Source organism: Gobius niger (genome assembly GCF_951799975.1).
Source record: "Gobius niger genome assembly, chromosome: 1".
NCBI classification, from domain to species: Eukaryota; Metazoa; Chordata; class Actinopteri; order Gobiiformes; family Gobiidae; genus Gobius; species Gobius niger.
The window spans coordinates 75,404,920-75,424,058 of record NC_136852.1 but is presented as its reverse complement, the minus strand read 5'-3'; the positions used below and the strand labels follow the sequence as shown (position 1 = coordinate 75,424,058).

General features: G+C 51.1%; 1 protein-coding gene across 1 annotated transcript in view; it reads right to left on the bottom strand.

The window, feature by feature from the left end:
- The window catches only part of wdfy3 (WD repeat and FYVE domain containing 3), a 146,044-nt gene that overhangs the window by 14,590 nt on the left and 112,315 nt on the right, over positions 1–19,139 (bottom strand). Inside the window, 7 exon segments of the mRNA XM_079563969.1 lie at positions 6,245–6,338; positions 10,634–10,816; positions 15,123–15,302; positions 15,420–15,578; positions 15,738–15,892; positions 18,330–18,471; positions 18,548–18,760. Coding sequence (XP_079420095.1) covers positions 6,245–6,338; positions 10,634–10,816; positions 15,123–15,302; positions 15,420–15,578; positions 15,738–15,892; positions 18,330–18,471; positions 18,548–18,760 — 1,126 coding nt within the window.

The window sequence follows — 19,139 nt, the reverse complement described above, 5'->3', positions numbered from 1 at the left end:
TGTGAGGTGTGTGAGGTCTGTGAGGTGTGTGAGGTCTGTGAGGTGTGTGAGGTCTGTGAGGTCTGTGAGGTCTGTGAGGTCTGTGAGGTGTGTGAGGTGTGTGAGGTGTGTGAGGTCTGTGAGGTCTGTGGGGTGTGTGAGGTCTGTGAGGTGTGTGAGGTGTGTGAGGTCTGTGGGGTGTGTGAGGTGTGTGAGGTGTGTGAGGTCTGTGAGGTGTGTGAGGTCTGTGAGGTCTGTGAGGTCTGTGAGGTCTGTGAGGTGTGTGAGGTGTGTGAGGTCTGTGGGGTGTGTGAGGTGTGTGAGGTGTGTGAGGTCTGTGAGGTCTGTGAGGTCTGTGAGGTCTGTGAGGTCTGTGAGGTGTGTGAGGTCTGTGAGGTCTGTGAGGTCTGTGGGGTGTGTGAGGTGTGTGAGGTGTGTGAGGTGTGTGAGGTGTGTGAGGTGTGTGAGGTGTGTGAGGTCTGTGGGGTCTGTGGGGTCTGTGGGGTCTGTGAGGTCTGTGGGGTGTGTGAGGTGTGTGAGGTGTGTGAGGTCTGTGGGGTCTGTGGGGTCTGTGGGGTCTGTGAGGTCTGTGAGGTCTGTGGGGTCTGTGGGGTCTGTGGGGTCTGTGGGGTCTGTGAGGTCTGTGGGGTGTGTGAGGTCTGTGGGGTGTGTGAGGTTTGTGAGGTCTGTGAGGTGTGTGAGGTGTGTGAGGTCTGTGAGGTCTGTGAGGTCTGTGAGGTGTGTGAGGTCTGTGAGGTCTGTGAGGTGTGTGAGGTGTGTGGGGTGTGTGAGGTGTGTGAGGTCTGTGAGGTCTGTGAGGTCTGTGAGGTGTGTGAGGTCTGTGAGGTCTGTGAGGTGTGTGAGGTGTGTGAGGTCTGTGAGGTCTGTGAGGTCTGTGAGGTCTGTGAGGTCTGTGAGGTCTGTGAGGTGTGTGAGGTCTGTGAGGTGTGTGAGGTGTGTGAGGTCTGTGAGGTCTGTGAGGTCTGTGAGGTCTGTGAGGTCTGTGAGGTCTGTGAGGTGTGTGAGGTCTGTGAGGTGTGTGAGGTGTGTGAGGTCTGTGAGGTCTGTGAGGTGTGTGAGGTGTGTGAGGTCTGTGAGGTCTGTGAGGTCTGTGAGGTGTGTGAGGTCTGTGAGGTCTGTGAGGTGTGTGAGGTGTGTGAGGTCTGTGAGGTCTGTGAGGTCTGTGAGGTCTGTGAGGTCTGTGAGGTCTGTGAGGTGTGTGAGGTCTGTGAGGTGTGTGAGGTGTGTGAGGTCTGTGAGGTCTGTGAGGTCTGTGAGGTCTGTGAGGTCTGTGAGGTGTGTGAGGTCTGTGAGGTGTGTGAGGTGTGTGAGGTCTGTGGGGTCTGTGAGGTCTGTGGGGTCTGTGAGGTCTGTGAGGTCTGTGGGGTCTGTGAGGTCTGTGGGGTCTGTGGGGTCTGTGAGGTCTGTGAGGTCTGTGGGGTCTGTGAGGTCTGTGGGGTCTGTGGGGTGTGTGAGGTGTGTGGGGTGTGTGAGGTCTGTGGGGTCTGTGAGGTCTGTGGGGTCTGTGAGGTCTGTGGGGTCTGTGAGGTCTGTGGGGTCTGTGGGGTCTGTGGGGTCTGTGGGGTCTGTGGGGTGTGTGGGGTCTGTGGGGTGTGTGAGGTGTGTGGGGTCTGTGGGGTCTGTGGGGTCTGTGAGGTCTGTGGGGTCTGTGGGGTCTGTGGGGTCTGTGGGGTCTGTGGGGTCTGTGGGGTCTGTGGGGTGTGTGGGGTCTGTGGGGTGTGTGAGGTGTGTGGGGTCTGTGGGGTCTGTGGGGTCTGTGGGGTCTGTGGGGTGTGTGGGGTCTGTGGGGTCTGTGGGGTCTGTGGGGTCTGTGGGGTCTGTGGGGTCTGTGGGGTCTGTGAGGTCTGTGGGGTCTGTGGGGTCTGTGGGGTCTGTGGGGTCTGTGGGGTGTGTGGGGTCTGTGGGGTGTGTGAGGTGTGTGAGGTGTGTGAGGTGTGTGAGGTCTGTGGGGTCTGTGGGGTGTGTGAGGTGTGTGAGGTCTGTGAGGTCTGTGAGGTGTGTGAGGTCTGTGGGGTCTGTGAGGTCTGTGAGGTCTGTGAGGTCTGTGGGGTCTGTGAGGTCTGTGGGGTCTGTGAGGTCTGTGGGGTGTGTGAGGTGTGTGAGGTCTGTGGGGTCTGTGAGGTCTGTGGGGTGTGTGAGGTCTGTGAGGTCTGTGAGGTCTGTGAGGTGTGTGAGGTCTGTGGGGTCTGTGGGGTGTGTGAGGTCTGTGAGGTCTGTGGGGTGTGTGGGGTCTGTGAGGTGTGTGAGGTCTGTGGGGTCTGTGAGGTGTGTGAGGTCTGTGGGGTCTGTGAGGTCTGTGAGGTGTGTGGGGTCTGTGAGGTGTGTGAGGTCTGTGGGGTCTGTGAGGTGTGTGGGGTCTGTGAGGTCTGTGAGGTGTGTGGGGTGTGTGAGGTGTGTGAGGTGTGTGGGGTGTGTGAGGTCTGTGGGGTCTGTGGGGTCTGTGAGGTCTGTGAGGTCTGTGAGGTCTGTGAGGTCTGTGGGGTCTGTGGGGTCTGTGAGGTGTGTGGGGTCTGTGAGGTGTGTGGGGTCTGTGAGGTCTGTGAGGTCTGTGAGGTGTGTGGGGTCTGTGGGGTGTGTGAGGTCTGTGAGGTGTGTGAGGTGTGTGAGGTCTGTGAGGTCTGTGAGGTCTGTGAGGTGTGTGAGGTCTGTGGGGTGTGTGAGGTGTGTGGGGTCTGTGGGGTCTGTGGGGTCTGTGGGGTCTGTGAGGTGTGTGAGGTCTGTGAGGTCTGTGAGGTGTGTGAGGTGTGTGAGGTGTGTGGGGTGTGTGAGGTGTGTGAGGTCTGTGAGGTGTGTGAGGTGTGTGAGGTGTGTGGGGTGTGTGAGGTGTGTGAGGTCTGTGGGGTGTGTGAGGTGTGTGAGGTCTGTGGGGTGTGTGAGGTCTGTGAGGTGTGTGAGGTGTGTGGGGTGTGTGAGGTGTGTGAGGTCTGTGGGGTGTGTGGGGTCTGTGGGGTCTGTGAGGTCTGTGAGGTGTGTGAGGTGTGTGAGGTCTGTGAGGTGTGTGAGGTGTGTGAGGTGTGTGAGGTGTGTGAGGTGTGTGAGGTGTGTGAGGTGTGTGAGGTGTGTGAGGTGTGTGAGGTCTGTGAGGTGTGTGAGGTGTGTGAGGTGTGTGGGGTCTGTGAGGTCTGTGGGGTGTGTGGGGTGTGTGAGGTCTGTGAGGTGTGTGAGGTGTGTGAGGTCTGTGGGGTCTGTGGGGTCTGTGGGGTCTGTGAGGTGTGTGAGGTGTGTGAGGTCTGTGGGGTCTGTGGGGTCTGTGAGGTCTGTGGGGTCTGTGAGGTCTGTGGGGTCTGTGGGGTCTGTGGGGTGTGTGGGGTCTGTGAGGTCTGTGGGGTCTGTGGGGTCTGTGGGGTCTGTGGGGTCTGTGGGGTGTGTGGGGTCTGTGGGGTCTGTGAGGTCTGTGGGGTCTGTGGGGTCTGTGAGGTCTGTGAGGTGTGTGAGGTGTGTGAGGTGTGTGAGGTGTGTGAGGTGTGTGAGGTCTGTGAGGTGTGTGAGGTCTGTGAGGTGTGTGGGGTCTGTGGGGTCTGTGAGGTCTGTGGGGTCTGTGGGGTCTGTGGGGTCTGTGAGGTCTGTGAGGTGTGTGAGGTGTGTGAGGTCTGTGAGGTGTGTGAGGTCTGTGAGGTGTGTGGGGTCTGTGGGGTCTGTGAGGTCTGTGGGGTCTGTGGGGTCTGTGAGGTGTGTGAGGTCTGTGAGGTGTGTGAGGTGTGTGAGGTCTGTGAGGTGTGTGAGGTCTGTGAGGTGTGTGGGGTCTGTGGGGTCTGTGAGGTCTGTGGGGTCTGTGGGGTCTGTGGGGTCTGTGAGGTCTGTGGGGTCTGTGAGGTCTGTGGGGTCTGTGAGGTCTGTGAGGTGTGTGAGGTGTGTGAGGTGTGTGAGGTGTGTGAGGTCTGTGAGGTCTGTGGGGTCTGTGAGGTCTGTGAGGTCTGTGAGGTGTGTGAGGTCTGTGGGGTGTGTGGGGTCTGTGGGGTCTGTGGGGTCTGTGGGGTCTGTGAGGTCTGTGAGGTCTGTGGGGTCTGTGAGGTCTGTGAGGTGTGTGAGGTCTGTGGGGTCTGTGAGGTGTGTGGGGTGTGTGGGGTCTGTGAGGTCTGTGAGGTCTGTGGGGTCTGTGAGGTCTGTGGGGTCTGTGAGGTCTGTGGGGTGTGTGGGGTGTGTGGGGTCTGTGAGGTGTGTGAGGTCTGTGGGGTCTGTGGGGTGTGTGAGGTCTGTGGGGTCTGTGAGGTGTGTGAGGTCTGTGAGGTCTGTGAGGTCTGTGAGGTCTGTGAGGTGTGTGAGGTCTGTGGGGTCTGTGGGGTCTGTGAGGTCTGTGAGGTGTGTGGGGTCTGTGAGGTCTGTGGGGTCTGTGAGGTCTGTGAGGTCTGTGAGGTGTGTGAGGTGTGTGAGGTGTGTGGGGTGTGTGGGGTGTGTGGGGTGTGTGGGGTGTGTGGGGTGTGTGGGGTGTGTGGGGTGTGTGAGGTCTGTGAGGTGTGTGAGGTCTGTGGGGTGTGTGAGGTGTGTGAGGTCTGTGGGGTCTGTGAGGTGTGTGGGGTCTGTGAGGTCTGTGGGGTCTGTGAGGTCTGTGAGGTCTGTGAGGTGTGTGGGGTCTGTGAGGTGTGTGGGGTCTGTGAGGTGTGTGGGGTCTGTGAGGTGTGTGGGGTCTGTGGGGTCTGTGAGGTGTGTGAGGTCTGTGAGGTGTGTGGGGTCTGTGAGGTCTGTGGGGTGTGTGGGGTCTGTGAGGTCTGTGAGGTGTGTGAGGTCTGTGGGGTCTGTGAGGTCTGTGGGGTCTGTGAGGTCTGTGGGGTCTGTGAGGTCTGTGAGGTCTGTGAGGTGTGTGGGGTCTGTGGGGTCTGTGGGGTCTGTGGGGTCTGTGGGGTCTGTGGGGTCTGTGGGGTGTGTGAGGTCTGTGGGGTCTGTGGGGTGTGTGAGGTGTGTGAGGTGTGTGAGGTGTGTGAGGTCTGTGGGGTCTGTGGGGTGTGTGAGGTGTGTGAGGTGTGTGAGGTCTGTGGGGTCTGTGAGGTCTGTGAGGTCTGTGAGGTGTGTGGGGTCTGTGGGGTCTGTGGGGTGTGTGGGGTCTGTGGGGTCTGTGAGGTCTGTGGGGTGTGTGGGGTGTGTGGGGTCTGTGGGGTCTGTGGGGTCTGTGGGGTGTGTGGGGTCTGTGGGGTGTGTGAGGTGTGTGAGGTCTGTGGGGTCTGTGGGGTCTGTGGGGTGTGTGGGGTGTGTGGGGTCTGTGGGGTCTGTGGGGTCTGTGGGGTCTGTGGGGTCTGTGGGGTCTGTGGGGTCTGTGAGGTCTGTGAGGTCTGTGAGGTCTGTGAGGTGTGTGAGGTGTGTGGGGTGTGTGAGGTCTGTGAGGTGTGTGGGGTCTGTGGGGTGTGTGAGGTCTGTGGGGTGTGTGGGGTCTGTGAGGTCTGTGAGGTCTGTGAGGTCTGTGAGGTGTGTGGGGTCTGTGGGGTCTGTGAGGTCTGTGAGGTGTGTGAGGTCTGTGGGGTGTGTGAGGTCTGTGGGGTGTGTGGGGTCTGTGGGGTCTGTGAGGTCTGTGGGGTCTGTGAGGTCTGTGAGGTGTGTGAGGTGTGTGAGGTGTGTGGGGTGTGTGAGGTCTGTGAGGTGTGTGAGGTGTGTGAGGTGTGTGGGGTGTGTGAGGTCTGTGAGGTGTGTGAGGTGTGTGAGGTGTGTGGGGTGTGTGAGGTCTGTGAGGTGTGTGAGGTGTGTGAGGTCTGTGAGGTGTGTGAGGTCTGTGGGGTGTGTGGGGTGTGTGAGGTCTGTGAGGTGTGTGAGGTGTGTGAGGTCTGTGAGGTGTGTGAGGTGTGTGAGGTGTGTGGGGTCTGTGAGGTGTGTGAGGTCTGTGGGGTGTGTGGGGTGTGTGAGGTCTGTGAGGTGTGTGAGGTGTGTGAGGTCTGTGAGGTGTGTGAGGTGTGTGAGGTGTGTGGGGTCTGTGAGGTGTGTGAGGTGTGTGAGGTGTGTGGGGTGTGTGGGGTCTGTGAGGTCTGTGAGGTGTGTGAGGTGTGTGAGGTCTGTGAGGTCTGTGAGGTGTGTGAGGTGTGTGAGGTCTGTGAGGTGTGTGAGGTGTGTGAGGTGTGTGGGGTGTGTGGGGTCTGTGAGGTCTGTGAGGTGTGTGAGGTGTGTGAGGTCTGTGAGGTCTGTGAGGTGTGTGAGGTCTGTGAGGTCTGTGAGGTCTGTGGGGTGTGTGAGGTGTGTGAGGTCTGTGAGGTCTGTGAGGTGTGTGGGGTCTGTGGGGTCTGAGGTCTGTGGGGTCTGTGGGGTCTGGACGGGGAGGACACACCCATCTTCTCCTCGGTGCAGCAGTCGGGGACGTCGGGCTCCCCGGGCTCTGGGGCCGGAGTCTCTGGGACCTGCAGGAACTCCATCCTCCAGAACTACGAGAGAAAACACGGTCAGACGACTGGACCTGACCCTCCCCTCAGAGAGAGAGGACCTACCCTGACCCCGCCCTCAGAGAGAGAGGACCTACCCTGACCACGCCCTCAGAGAGAGAGAGAGAGAGGACCGACCCTGACCACGCCCTCAGAGAGAGAGAGAGAGAGGACCGACCCTGACCCCCCCCTCAGAGAGAGAGGACCTACCCTGACCACGCCCTCAGAGAGAGAGAGAGAGAGGACCGACCCTGACCACACCCTCAGAGAGAGAGAGAGAGAGGACCGACCCTGACCCCCCCCCTCAGAGAGAGAGGACCTACCCTGACCACGCCCTCAGAGAGAAAGAGAGAGAGAGAGGACCTACCCTGACCACGCCCTCAGAGAGAGAGAGAGAGAGAGCACCTACCCTGACCACACCCTCAGAGAGAGAGGACCTACCCTGACCACGCCCTCAGAGAGAAAGAGAGAGAGAGCACCTACCCTGACCACACCCTCAGAGAGAGAGGACCTACCCTGACCACGCCCTCAGAGAGAGAGAGAGAGAGAGCACCTACCCTGACCACACCCTCAGAGAGAGAGAGAGAGAAGACCTACCCTGACCACGCCCTCAGAGAGAGAGAGGGGGAGCACCTACCCTGACCACGCCCTCAGAGAGAGAGAGAGAGAGAGGACCTACTCTGACCACGCCCTCAGAGAGAGAGAGGGAGGACCTACCCTGACCCCGCCCTCAGAGAGAGAGAGAGAGAGAGGACCTACCCTGACCACGCCCTCAGAGAGAGAGAGGGAGGACCTACCCTGACCCCGCCCTCAGAGAGAGAGAGAGAGAGAGGACCTACCCTGACCACGCCCTCAGAGAGAGAGAGAAAGAGGACCTACCCTGACCACGCCCTCAGAGAGAGAGAGGGAGGACCTACCCTGACCACGCCCTCAGAGAGAGAGAGAGAGGGAGGACCTACCCTGACCACGCCGTCGGAGAGAGAGAGAGAGAGAGGACCTACCCTGACCCCCCCTCAGAGAGAGAGAGAGGACCTACCCTGACCACGCCGTCGGAGAGAGAGAGAGAGGACCTACCCTGACCACGCCCTCAGAGAGAGAGAGAGGACCGACCCTGACCCCCCCCTCAGAGAGAGAGAGAGGACCGACCCTGACCACACCCTCAGAGAGAGAGAGAGGACCTACCCTGACCCCGCCCTCAGAGAGAGAGAGGACCTACCCTGACCACGCCCTCAGAGAGAGAGAGAGAGAGAGGACCGACCCTGACCCCCCCTCAGAGAGAGAGAAAGAGAGAGAGGACCGACCCTGACCACACCCTCAGAGAGAGAGAAGAGAGAGAGAGAGGACCTACCCTGACCACGCCCTCAGAGAGAGAGAGAGAGAGAGAGGACCCACCCTGACCACGCCCTCAGAGAGAGAGAGAGAGAGGACCTACCCTGACCACGCCCTCAGAGAGAGAGAGAGAGAGGACCCACCCTGACCACACCCTCAGAGAGAGAGAGAGAGAGAGGACCGACCCTGACCACGCCCTCAGAGAGAGAGAGAGAGGACCCACCCTGACCACGCCCTCAGAGAGAGAGAGGACCTACCCTGACCACGCCCTCAGAGAGACAGAGAGAGAGAGAGAGAGGACCTACCCTGACCCCCCCTCAGAGAGAGAGAGAGAGGACCGACCCTGACCCCCCCTCAGAGAGAGAGAGAGAGGACCGACCCTGACCCCCCCTCAGAGAGAGAGAGAGAGGACCGACCCTGACCCCGCCCTCAGAGAGAGAGAGAGAGAGAGAGAGAGGACCTACCCTGACCCCCCCCCTCAGAGAGAGAGAGAGGACCTACCCTGACCACGCCCTCAGAGAGAGAGAGAGAGAGAGAGAGAGGACCGACCCTGACCACGCCCTCAGAGAGAGAGAGAGAGAGGACCTACCCTGACCACGCCCTCAGAGAGAGAGAGAGAGAGAGGACCTACCCTGACCACGCCCTCAGAGAGAGAGAGAGAGGACCTACCCTGACCACGCCTTCAGAGAGAGAGAGAGAGAGAGGACCTACCCTGACCACGCCCTCAGAGAGAGAGAGAGGACCTACCCTGACCCCCCCCCTCAGAGAGAGAGAGAGGACCTACCCTGACCACGCCCTCAGAGAGAGAGAGAGAGGACCTACCCTGACCACGCCCTCAGAGAGAGAGAGAGGACCGACCCTGACCACGCCCTCAGAGAGAGAGAGAGAGGACCTACCCTGACCACGCCCTCAGAGAGAGAGAGAGAGAGAGAGGACCTACCCTGACCACGCCCTCAGAGAGAGAGAGGACCTACCCTGACCACGCCCTCAGAGAGAGAGAGAGAGGACCGACCCTGACCCCGCCCTCAGAGAGAGAGAGAGAGGGAGGACCTACCCTGACCACGCCCTCAGAGAGAGAGAGAGAGAGGACCGACCCTGACCACACCCTCAGAGAGAGAGAGAGAGGGAGGACCTACCCTGACCACGCCCTCAGAGAGAGAGAGAGAGGACCTACCCTGACCCCCCCCTCAGAGAGAGAGAGGGAGAGAGAGGACCTACCCTGACCACGCCCTCAGAGAGAGAGAGAGGACCGACCCTGACCCCCCCCTCAGAGAGAGAGAGAGAGAGAGAGAGAGAGAGAGAGAGAGAGAGAGAGGACCTACCCTGACCACGCCCTCAGAGAGAGAGAGAGAGAGGACCTACCCTGACCACGCCCTCAGAGAGAGAGAGAGAGAGGACCTACCCTGACCACGCCCTCAGAGAGAGAGAGAGAGAGAGAGGACCGACCCTGACCCCCCCCTCAGAGAGAGAGCGAGAGAGAGAGAGGACCTACCCTGACCACGCCCTCAGAGAGAGAGAGAGAGAGAGGACCTACCCTGACCACGCCCTCAGAGAGAGAGAGAGAGAGAGGACCTACCCTGACCACGCCCTCAGAGAGAGAGAGAGAGAGGACCTACCCTGACCACGCCCTCAGAGAGAGAGAGAGAGGACCTACCCTGACCACGCCCTCAGAGAGAGAGAGAGAGAGAGAGAGGACCTACCCTGACCACGCCCTCAGAGAGAGAGAGAGAGAGAGAGGACCTACCCTGACCACGCCCTCAGAGAGAGAGAGAGAGAGAGAGGACCGACCCTGACCACACCCTCAGAGAGAGAGAGAGAGAGAGAGGACCGACCCTGACCACGCCCACAGAGAGAGAGAGAGGACCTAACCTGACCACGCCCACAGAGAGAGAGAGAGGACCTACCCTGACCACGCCCACAGAGAGAGAGAGAGGACCGACCCTGACCACGCCCTCAGAGAGAGAGAGAGAGAGAGAGAGAGAGAGGACCCACCCTGACCACGCCCTCAGAGAGAGAGAGAGAGAGAGGGGACCTACCCTGACCACGCCCTCAGAGAGAGAGAGAGAGAGAGGACCTACCCTGACCCCCCCTCAGAGAGAGAGAGAGAGAGAGAGGACCCACCCTGACCACGCCCTCAGAGAGAGAGAGAGAGAGAGGACCTACCCTGACCACGCCCTCAGAGAGAGAGAGAGAGAGAGAGGACCCACCCTGACCACGCCCTCAGAGAGAGAGAGAGAGAGAGGGGACCTACCCTGACCACGCCCTCAGAGAGAGAGAGAGAGAGAGAGAGAGAGAGAGAGGACCCACCCTGACCACGCCCTCAGAGAGAGAGAGAGAGAGAGGACCTACCCTGACCCCCCCCTCAGAGAGAGAGAGAGAGAGAGAGAGAGGACCCACCCTGACCACGCCCTCAGAGAGAGAGCGAGAGAGAGAGGACCGACCCTGACCCCGCCCTCAGAGAGAGAGAGAGAGAGAGGACCTACCCTGACCCCGCCCTCAGAGAGAGAGAGAGAGAGGACCCACTCTAACCACGCCGTCGGAGAGAGAGGACCTACCCTGACCACGCCCTCAGAGAGAGAGAGAGGACCGACCCTGACCCCCCCCTCAGAGAGAGAGAGAGGACCCACCCTGACCCTCCCCTCAGAGAGAGAGAGAGGACCGACCCTGACCCCCCCCTCAGAGAGAGAGGACCCACCCTGACCCTCCCCTCAGAGAGAGAGGACCCACCCTGACCCCCCCCTCAGAGAGAGAGAGAGGACCCACCCTGACCCCCCCCTCAGAGAGAGAGAGAGGACCCACCCTGACCCCCCCCTCAGAGAGAGAGAGAGGACCTACCCTGACCACGCCCTCAGAGAGAGAGAGAGGACCTACCCTGACCCTCCCCTCAGAGAGAGAGGACCTACCCTGACCCTCCCCTCAGAGAGAGAGGACCCACCCTGACCCCCCCCTCAGAGAGCGGGAGCACCTACCCTGACCACGCCGTCGGAGTGCCCGGTGAGGATGACGTTCTGGGTGTCCCACTCGTACATGTCGGACACGCAGCAGCACAGGATCTGCTGGCTGCGGCCGGTGAAGGTGTTGGCGCTGGCGATGGGGCTGCCGTTGATGCTCCACATGTGGATGTAAGTGCCCGCACACGACACGATGTCCCCCTGCCACAAGAGGGAGACACGTCAGACAGGGCACATGCAAGTCCTATCAGCCAAAACTGTGGAGTCCCCCAGGGGTCAATCCTTGGACCCCTCTTATTTAAACAATACAAGCTTCCATTGGGTCACAGTTATAATGTGTCCGACCACAGATCTATGTTTTATGGATTGGTTTGACCTGTTTTCTTGTAATATTATGTAGCATTAGATTGGTTTGACCTGTTTTCTTGTAATGTTTTGTAGCATTAGATTGGTTTGACCTGTTTTCTTGTAATGTTTTGTAGCATTAGATTGGTTTGACCTGTTTTCTTGTAATGTTATGTAGCATTAGATTGATTTGACCTGTTTTCTTGTAATGTTATGTAGCATTAGCTTGATTTGAACTGTTTTCTTGTAATGTTACGTAGCATTAGATTGGTTTGACCTGTTTTCTTGTAATATTATGTAGCATTAGATTGGTTTGACCTGTTTTCTTGTAATGTTTTGTAGCATTAGATTGGTTTGACCTGTTTTCTTGTAATGTTATGTAGCATTAGATTGGTTTGACCTGTTTTCTTGTAATGTTATGTAGCATTAGATTGATTTGACCTGTTTTCTTGTAATGTTCCGTAGCATTAGATTGGTTTGATCTGTTTTCTTATGTTTTGTAGCATTAGATCGGTTTGACCTGTTTTCTTGTAATGTTACGTAGCATTAGATTGGTTTGACCTGTTTTCTTGTAATGTTACGTAGCATTAGATTGGTTTAACCTGTTTTCTTGTAATGTTATGTAGCATTAGATTGGTTTAACCTGTTTTCTTGTAATGTTATGTAGCATTAGATTGGTTTAACCTGTTTTCTTGTAATGTTTTGTAGCATTAGATTGGTTTAACCTGTTTTCTTGTAATGTTATTTTGACTTGTTTTCTTGTAATGTTATGTAGCATTAGATTGGTTTGACCTGTTTTCTTGTAATGTTCCGTAGCATTAGATTGGTTTGACCTGTTTTCTTGTAATGTTATGTAGCATTAGATTGGTTTGACCTGTTTTCTTGTAATGTTTTGTAGCATTAGATTGGTTTGAACTGTTTTTTGTAATATTATGTAGCATTAGATTGGTTTGACCTGTTTTCTTGTAATGTTTTGTAGCATTAGATTGGTTTGACCTGTTTTCTTGTAATGTTATGTAGCATTAGATTGGTTTGACCTGTTTTCTTGTAATGTTACGTAGCATTAGATTGGTTTGACCTGTTTTCTTGTAATGTTATGTAGCATTAGCTTGGTTTGACCTGTTTTCTTGTAATGTTTTGTAGCATTAGCTTGGTTTCACCTGTTTTCTTGTAATGTTTTGTAGCATTAGATTGGTTTGAGCTGTTTTCTTGTAATGTTTTGTAGCATTAGATTGGTTTAACCTGTTTTCTTGTAATGTTTTGTAGCATTAGATTGGTTTGACCTGTTTTCTTGTAATGTTATGTAGCATTACAATTGGTTTGACCTGTTTTCTTGTGATGTTATGTAGCATTAGATTGGTTTGACCTGTTTCCTTGTAATGTTATGTAGCATTAGCTTGGTTTGACCTGTTTTCTTGTAATGTTATGTAGCATTAGATTGGTTTGACCGGTTTCCTTGTAATGTTATGTAGCATTAGCTTGGTTTGACCTGTTTTCTTGTAATGTTATGTAGCATTAGATTGGTTTGACCTGTTTTCTTGTAATGTTATGTAGCATTACAATTGGTTTGACCTGTTTTCTTGTAATGTTATGTAGCATTAGATTGGTTTGACCTGTTTTCTTGTAATGTTATGTAGCATTACAATTGGTTTGACCTGTTTTCTTGTGATGTTATGTAGCATTAGATTGGTTTGACCTGTTTCCTTGTAATGTTATGTAGCATTAGATTGGTTTGACCTGTTTTCTTGTAATGTTATGTAGCATTAGATTGGTTTGACCTGTTTTCTTGTAATGTTATGTAGCATTAGATTGGTTTGACCTGTTTTCTTGTAATGTTTTGTAGCATTAGATTGGTTTGACCTGTTTTCTTGTAATGTTCCGTAGCATTAGATTGGTTTGACCTGTTTTCTTGTAATGTTCCGTAGCATTAGATTGGTTTGACCTCTTTTCCTGTAATGTTTTATAGCAATAGATTGATTTGACCTGTTTTCTTGTAATGTTACGTAGCATTAGATTGGTTTGACCTGTTTTCTTGTAATGTTTTGTAGCATTAGATTGGTTTGACCTGTTTTCTTGTAATATTATGTAGCATTAGATTGGTTTGACCTGTTTTCTTGTAATGTTATGTAGCATTAGATTGGTTTAACCTGTTTTCTTGTAATATTATGTAGCATTAGATTGGTTTGACCTGTTTTCTTGTAATGTTATGTAGCATTAGATTGGTTTGACCTGTTTTCTTGTAATGTTACGTAGCATTAGATTGGTTTGACCTGTTTTCTTGTAATGTTACGTAGCATTAGATTGGTTTGACCTGTTTTCTTGTAATATTATGTAGCATTAGATTGGTTTGACCTGTTTTCTTGTAATGTTTTGTAGCATTAGATTGGTTTGACCTGTTTTCTTGTAATATTATGTAGCATTAGATTGGTTTGACCTGTTTTCTTGTAATGTTCCGTAGCATTAGATTGGTTTGACCTGTTTCTTGTAATGTTATGTAGCATTAGATTGGTTTGACCTGTTTTCTTGTAATGTTTTGTAGCATTAGATTGGTTTGACCTGTTTTCCTGTAATGTTATGTAGCATTAGCTTGATTTGACTTGTTTTCTTGTAATGTTTTGTAGCATTAGATTGGTTTGACCTGTTTTCTTGTAATATTATGTAGCATTAGATTGGTTTGACCTGTTTTCTTGTAATGTTATGTAGCATTAGATTGGTTTAACCTGTTTTCTTGTAATATTATGTAGCATTAGATTGGTTTGACCTGTTTTCTTGTAATGTTATGTAGCATTAGATTGGTTTGACCTGTTTTCTTGTAATGTTACGTAGCATTAGATTGGTTTGACCTGTTTTCTTGTAATGTTACGTAGCATTAGATTGGTTTGACCTGTTTTCTTGTAATATTATGTAGCATTAGATTGGTTTGACCTGTTTTCTTGTAATGTTTTGTAGCATTAGATTGGTTTGACCTGTTTTCTTGTAATATTATGTAGCATTAGATTGGTTTGACCTGTTTTCTTGTAATGTTCCGTAGCATTAGATTGGTTTGACCTGTTTCTTGTAATGTTATGTAGCATTAGATTGGTTTGACCTGTTTTCTTGTAATGTTTTGTAGCATTAGATTGGTTTGACCTGTTTTCCTGTAATGTTATGTAGCATTAGCTTGATTTGACTTGTTTTCTTGTAATGTTTTGTAGCATTAGATTGGTTTGACCTGTTTTCTTGTAATGTTTTGTAGCATTAGCTTGGTTTGAACTGTTTTCTTGTAATGTTATGTAGCATTAGATTGGTTTGACCTGTTTTCTTGTAATGTTATGTAGCATTAGATTGGTTTAAACTGTTTTCTTGTAATGTTATGTAGCATTAGATTGGTTTGACCTGTTTTCTTGTAATGTTTTGTAGCATTAGATTGGTTTGATCTGTTTTCTTGTAATGTTATGTCGCATTAGATTGTTTGACTTGTTTTCTTGTAATGTTATGTAGCATTAGATTGGTTTAAACTGTTTTCTTGTAATGTTATGTAGCATTAGATTGGTTTGACCTGTTTTCTTGTAATGTTTTGTAGCATTAGATTGGTTTGATCTGTTTTCTTGTAATGTTTTTAGCATTAGATTGGTTTGAACTGTTTTCTTGTAATGTTATGTCGCATTAGATTGTTTGACTTGTTTTCTTGTAATGTTACGTAGCATTAGATTGGTTTGACCTGTTTTCTTGTAATGTTTTGTAGCATTAGATTGGTTTGACTTGTTTTCCTGTAATGTTACGTAGCATTAGATTGGTTTGACCTGTTTTCTTGTAATGTTTTGTAGCATTAGATTGGTTTGACCTGTTTTCTTGTAATGTTTTGTAGCATTAGCTTTGTTTGACCATTTTTCTTGTAATGTTATGTCGCATTAGATTGGTTTGAACTGTTTTCTTGTAATGTTTTGTAGCATTAGATTGGTTTGACCTGTTTTCTTGTAATGTTACGTAGCATTAGATTGGTTTGACCTGTTTTCTTGTAATGTTATGTAGCATTAGATTGGTTTGACCTGTTTTCTTGTTATGTTTTGTAGCATTAGATTGGTTTGACTTGTTTTCTTGTTATGTTTTGTAGCATTAGATTGGTTTGTGTATGACTCTGTCTGGGACTCTGTGGTACCGGGTGGTACTGGGTGGTCCTCACCGTGAGCTCGTTGATGCACAGGGCGGACACGGGGGCGCGGTGGCCCCTCAGCTGGGTGACGAACGACAGCTTGTTCAGGTCCCAGATGATGCAGGTCCGATCCCGGGAGCCGCTCACCACGATGTGGTAGGACGAGGAGGCGGTGAGGCAGGTGACGGCGTCCGTGTGGCCCAGCAACGCCTGCAGCAGGAGAACACAGGAGCTGACAAGAGGAACAAGAGGAACCAGCAGAGCCTTCTGGAGGAACATGGAGGCTCAGGGACCTCGTTCTGACCTGTTTGAGGCTCAGACACTGACCTGTTTGAGGCTCAGGGACTTGGCGCGCTCCTTGGACGTGCCCAGCTCCCACACACAGATGGCGGTGCTCGTGCCGCCCGTCAGCACCAGTTTGGGGTTGGGACAGATGGCACACAGGACCTGGCCCCACTCGGAGAGGCTCTCGTAGACCACCAGGGCCTGCAGAGCACACAGCAGTTAGTCTCACCTCCACACTGAGGACCAGGTGTCCCTCACGTCCCTCACACACACTGAGGACCAGGCGTCCCTCACACACACCTGAGGACCAGGAGTCCCTCACACAGAGACACGTCACTGTCTCTAAAGGTATTAACTCACCTTGTCAGACTCGTAGTTGGTGAGTCGGCAGCTCAGGTCAGCGTAGCCCCAGGCGAACGTCCTGCTCCAGGTCGGAGGAACCAGGACCTTGTTCTGCTCCACGGCTAAAATACCTTTGTCAGTGCAGACGATCTGCCCCACGGGCTCCTTCAGCTCTGCACACAGAGGTCAGAGGTCAGACACAGAGGTCAGAGGTCAGACACAGGTTAGGATGAACTACAGGGCTGCAGGAGGGTAGAAGTATCGCCCCCCCTACATGTTCCTCCATGTCCTCATGTGTAGAACGAGCTCAGACCTGTTCACCACAACTGCCTCTAAATCCTGTCCTTCAGAAGGTGTTACTTTGGGTCTGAGTGTGACCTGAGGGGGCAGTAGTGAGTATAGAAGATTAACCTGTTCCTGATTTCTCTAAGGTGCTGCAGGTGAATTGGGAAAGAAATCAAATGTAGAGATTTAAATTTGAAACTTTTGCTGAACATCACTGATAAAAATGTATTACAAGTTTTCAGTTTTAAATTTTGCACATTTGTGTATATATGTGTGTATATACATATACAAATGTTCTTATCCTGTGGTTGTCACTTGCCTTGTAAACATAAGCCTACACTCATCTGTCTCCACTGTCCTGCACAGGAACCTGTATAGCTTTGATTCCTGTACGTGGCAACATTTTATGTAATGTCTCCATGTGAATCCATGTGTCATGTGACAATGACACATGACCCCTGTAATTAAGTTGTGTACATATATACGGGGTGTTAGAGCTTGTTTTACAGTCTGAAGGACTAAGGCCCGAAAAACGTCACTACTCGGTGAGCATTAAATAAGCTGTGCGGATCTTTTATTATTCTTTCATATAAAAATAAGACATAAAAATGGACAGAATTCCCAAAATCTAAATAATGGTTGACCCAGATTTCTTGTTTGGTTTTATTTTGTGACATATTAGAAAGACAGATGTTTAGTTTTTTAATAACTTAATGATAAGTGAAAACATCTGTAAAAACTGAAATGTTGCCTTGTTTTCTTCAGGCTGGGAATAAGACATTAAAAATCCATGTAAAATCTTGCTAAGTCCAAGTCTGTGCAGGATTCTGTCGGAGCTAAAGTGGAGCAAAAACCTCATTTAGACAAAACCAGCCTTAAAGTCACACGTCTCTTTCGTTCTGGTTTCGTCTGACGGGAGGAAATGACCATATTTGGACTAAAGCGTCGCCGCGGAGCCTTCAGGACACGAGGAGGTCAAATCTGTCCATATTTGTGAAGGAAAAGACAATTGGCTTGTTGCACGGTGTGGCTACGCTAGTTCCTCTGACCTGGACTTGTGAGCGCCAGTACTTCCTGTCTGTGTTCTTTTCCTGGAATAATAATCCTATTTTCTAAAGATTGCGTTGTGGGCAGAGAGTTCCCAGTAGATGATCATTTACTGTGTGTTCAAATCTTGATGTAGGAGTTCAGATCGGAGACGCCTGTGATCATAAAGGATTGATAGTTTGTCTTGAAGCTAAAGGCTAACATGCTATAAAAAAAAAAGTTAATAAAAGCACTATTTCCAATTGTATAATGCATGAAATGAATGTTAGCCTTTAGCTTCAAGACAAACTCACTGATCCTTATAAACATAGACGTCTCCTCTACGGAAATATTTACACTGTACAGCAACTCGTTAACCTGCAGGAAGTCACTGTCCACCACAGAGTCTTTAGGAAACACGATGATTCGAACGAGTCTAAGCTAATTTTAATGGAATTTAATACGGACAGGAAGTACTAGCGCCCACAGCTTCAGCTCAGAGGAACTAGCGTAGCCACACTGTGCAACCAGCTAATAATAAGCTTCGTACGAGGAGAGTGAATTTTCTCCAGTTCAGCTTTACCCAAATCCTGTAGGCCAGTGTAACGCCTCGTTTGAAAGCTCATCTACAGTATATGGATCTTTTTCCTCACGTCAGATTTTTTTCCATCCTTTTTTTTTTCCAACTCACTTTGTCACATTTTTGGTCATTTTTTTGGTCATTTTTTGGTCATTTTTTCGTCACTTTTTTGGTCATTTTTTGTCAAATTTTTGTCAATTTTTTGTCATTTTTTTGTCACATTTTTCGTCACTTTTTTGTCACATTTTTGTCATTTTTTTGTAATTTTTAGGTCATTTTTCGTCATTTTTTTGTAATTTTTTCGTCACATTTTTTGTCATTTTTTCGTCATTTTTTGTCACTTTTTTGTCAAATTTTTGTCATTTTTTTGTCACATTTTCGTCACTTTTTTGTCATTTTTTTGTCACTTTTTTGTCACATTTTTGTCTTTTTTTTTGTAATTTTTAGGTCATTTTTCGTCACTTTTTTGTCATTTTTTCGTCACATTTTTGTCATTTTTTCGTCACTTTTTTGTCACATTTTTTCGTTACATTTTTTGTCATTTTTTCGTAAATTTCTGTCATATTTTTGTCAAAGTTTTTGTCGTTTTTTTGTGTCTTTTTTTGTCATTTTTTCGTCACATTTTTTGTCATTTTTTAATAATAAGCTTCGTACGAGGAGAGTTTTGTCTTCTTTAACCTCCGTGTGAACCTGCAGGCGCGGCTTTAACCCCGCCGTACCTTTGACCGGGGCCAGGGACGGCCGCAGGTTGTCCAGGTGATGGAAGAAGATCTTGTCGCTGTTGGCGTTGGGAGGAACTCCGCCCACGTCTCCGTTGGTTTTGCTGCGGACGCGTTTGGGCGGGTGCGGCTTCTTGAAAAGCTGAAACCAAACCAGACTCTGTTATTCTGCTGTGTGTGTGGGGGGGGGGGGGTGTGGCTCGTCGCTCGGTCCTCACCTGTTTGGGGATCTGTCCGAAGTTGTTGATGAAGCCGATGGTGGCGGTCTCCTTCAGGGGGTCGTTGATGTTGTAGATGTCCACCTGGCCCTCGTAGAACAGGTGGTGGAAGACGTTGACCGACTCCACGGCGGGGGGGCCCTGCTGCTTGTACCCGAAGATCAGGTCGATCCACTCGTGCAGGTGGCTGGACACGTAGTCGCACTCCAGCGCCTGGAGCACAAAACATGCACAACAGCGACCGGGAGAACGGGGGAAAATGTTAGTTAAAAAATTTAGTGGAGAATACATTTGGACGAACAGCATCAAAACTTGGATCTAAAGATAAAAGATTTTCTTTCTTTTTTTGATACCAGACTGATGTGGTTTAAAGCAGGGGTAGGCAACATCAGGCCCGGGGGCCAAATCCGGGCCTTCAGCACAGAACCTCTGGCTAGCGCAGCAGTTAGTGCTCTCGCTTCACAGCTAGAAGGTCCGGGTTCGATTCCCACCTGCACGGGGCCTTTCTGTGTGGAGTTTGCATGTTCTCCCCGTGTCTGCGTAGGTTTCCTCCGGGTACTCCGGTTTCCCCTACCACTAAAAACATGCACAA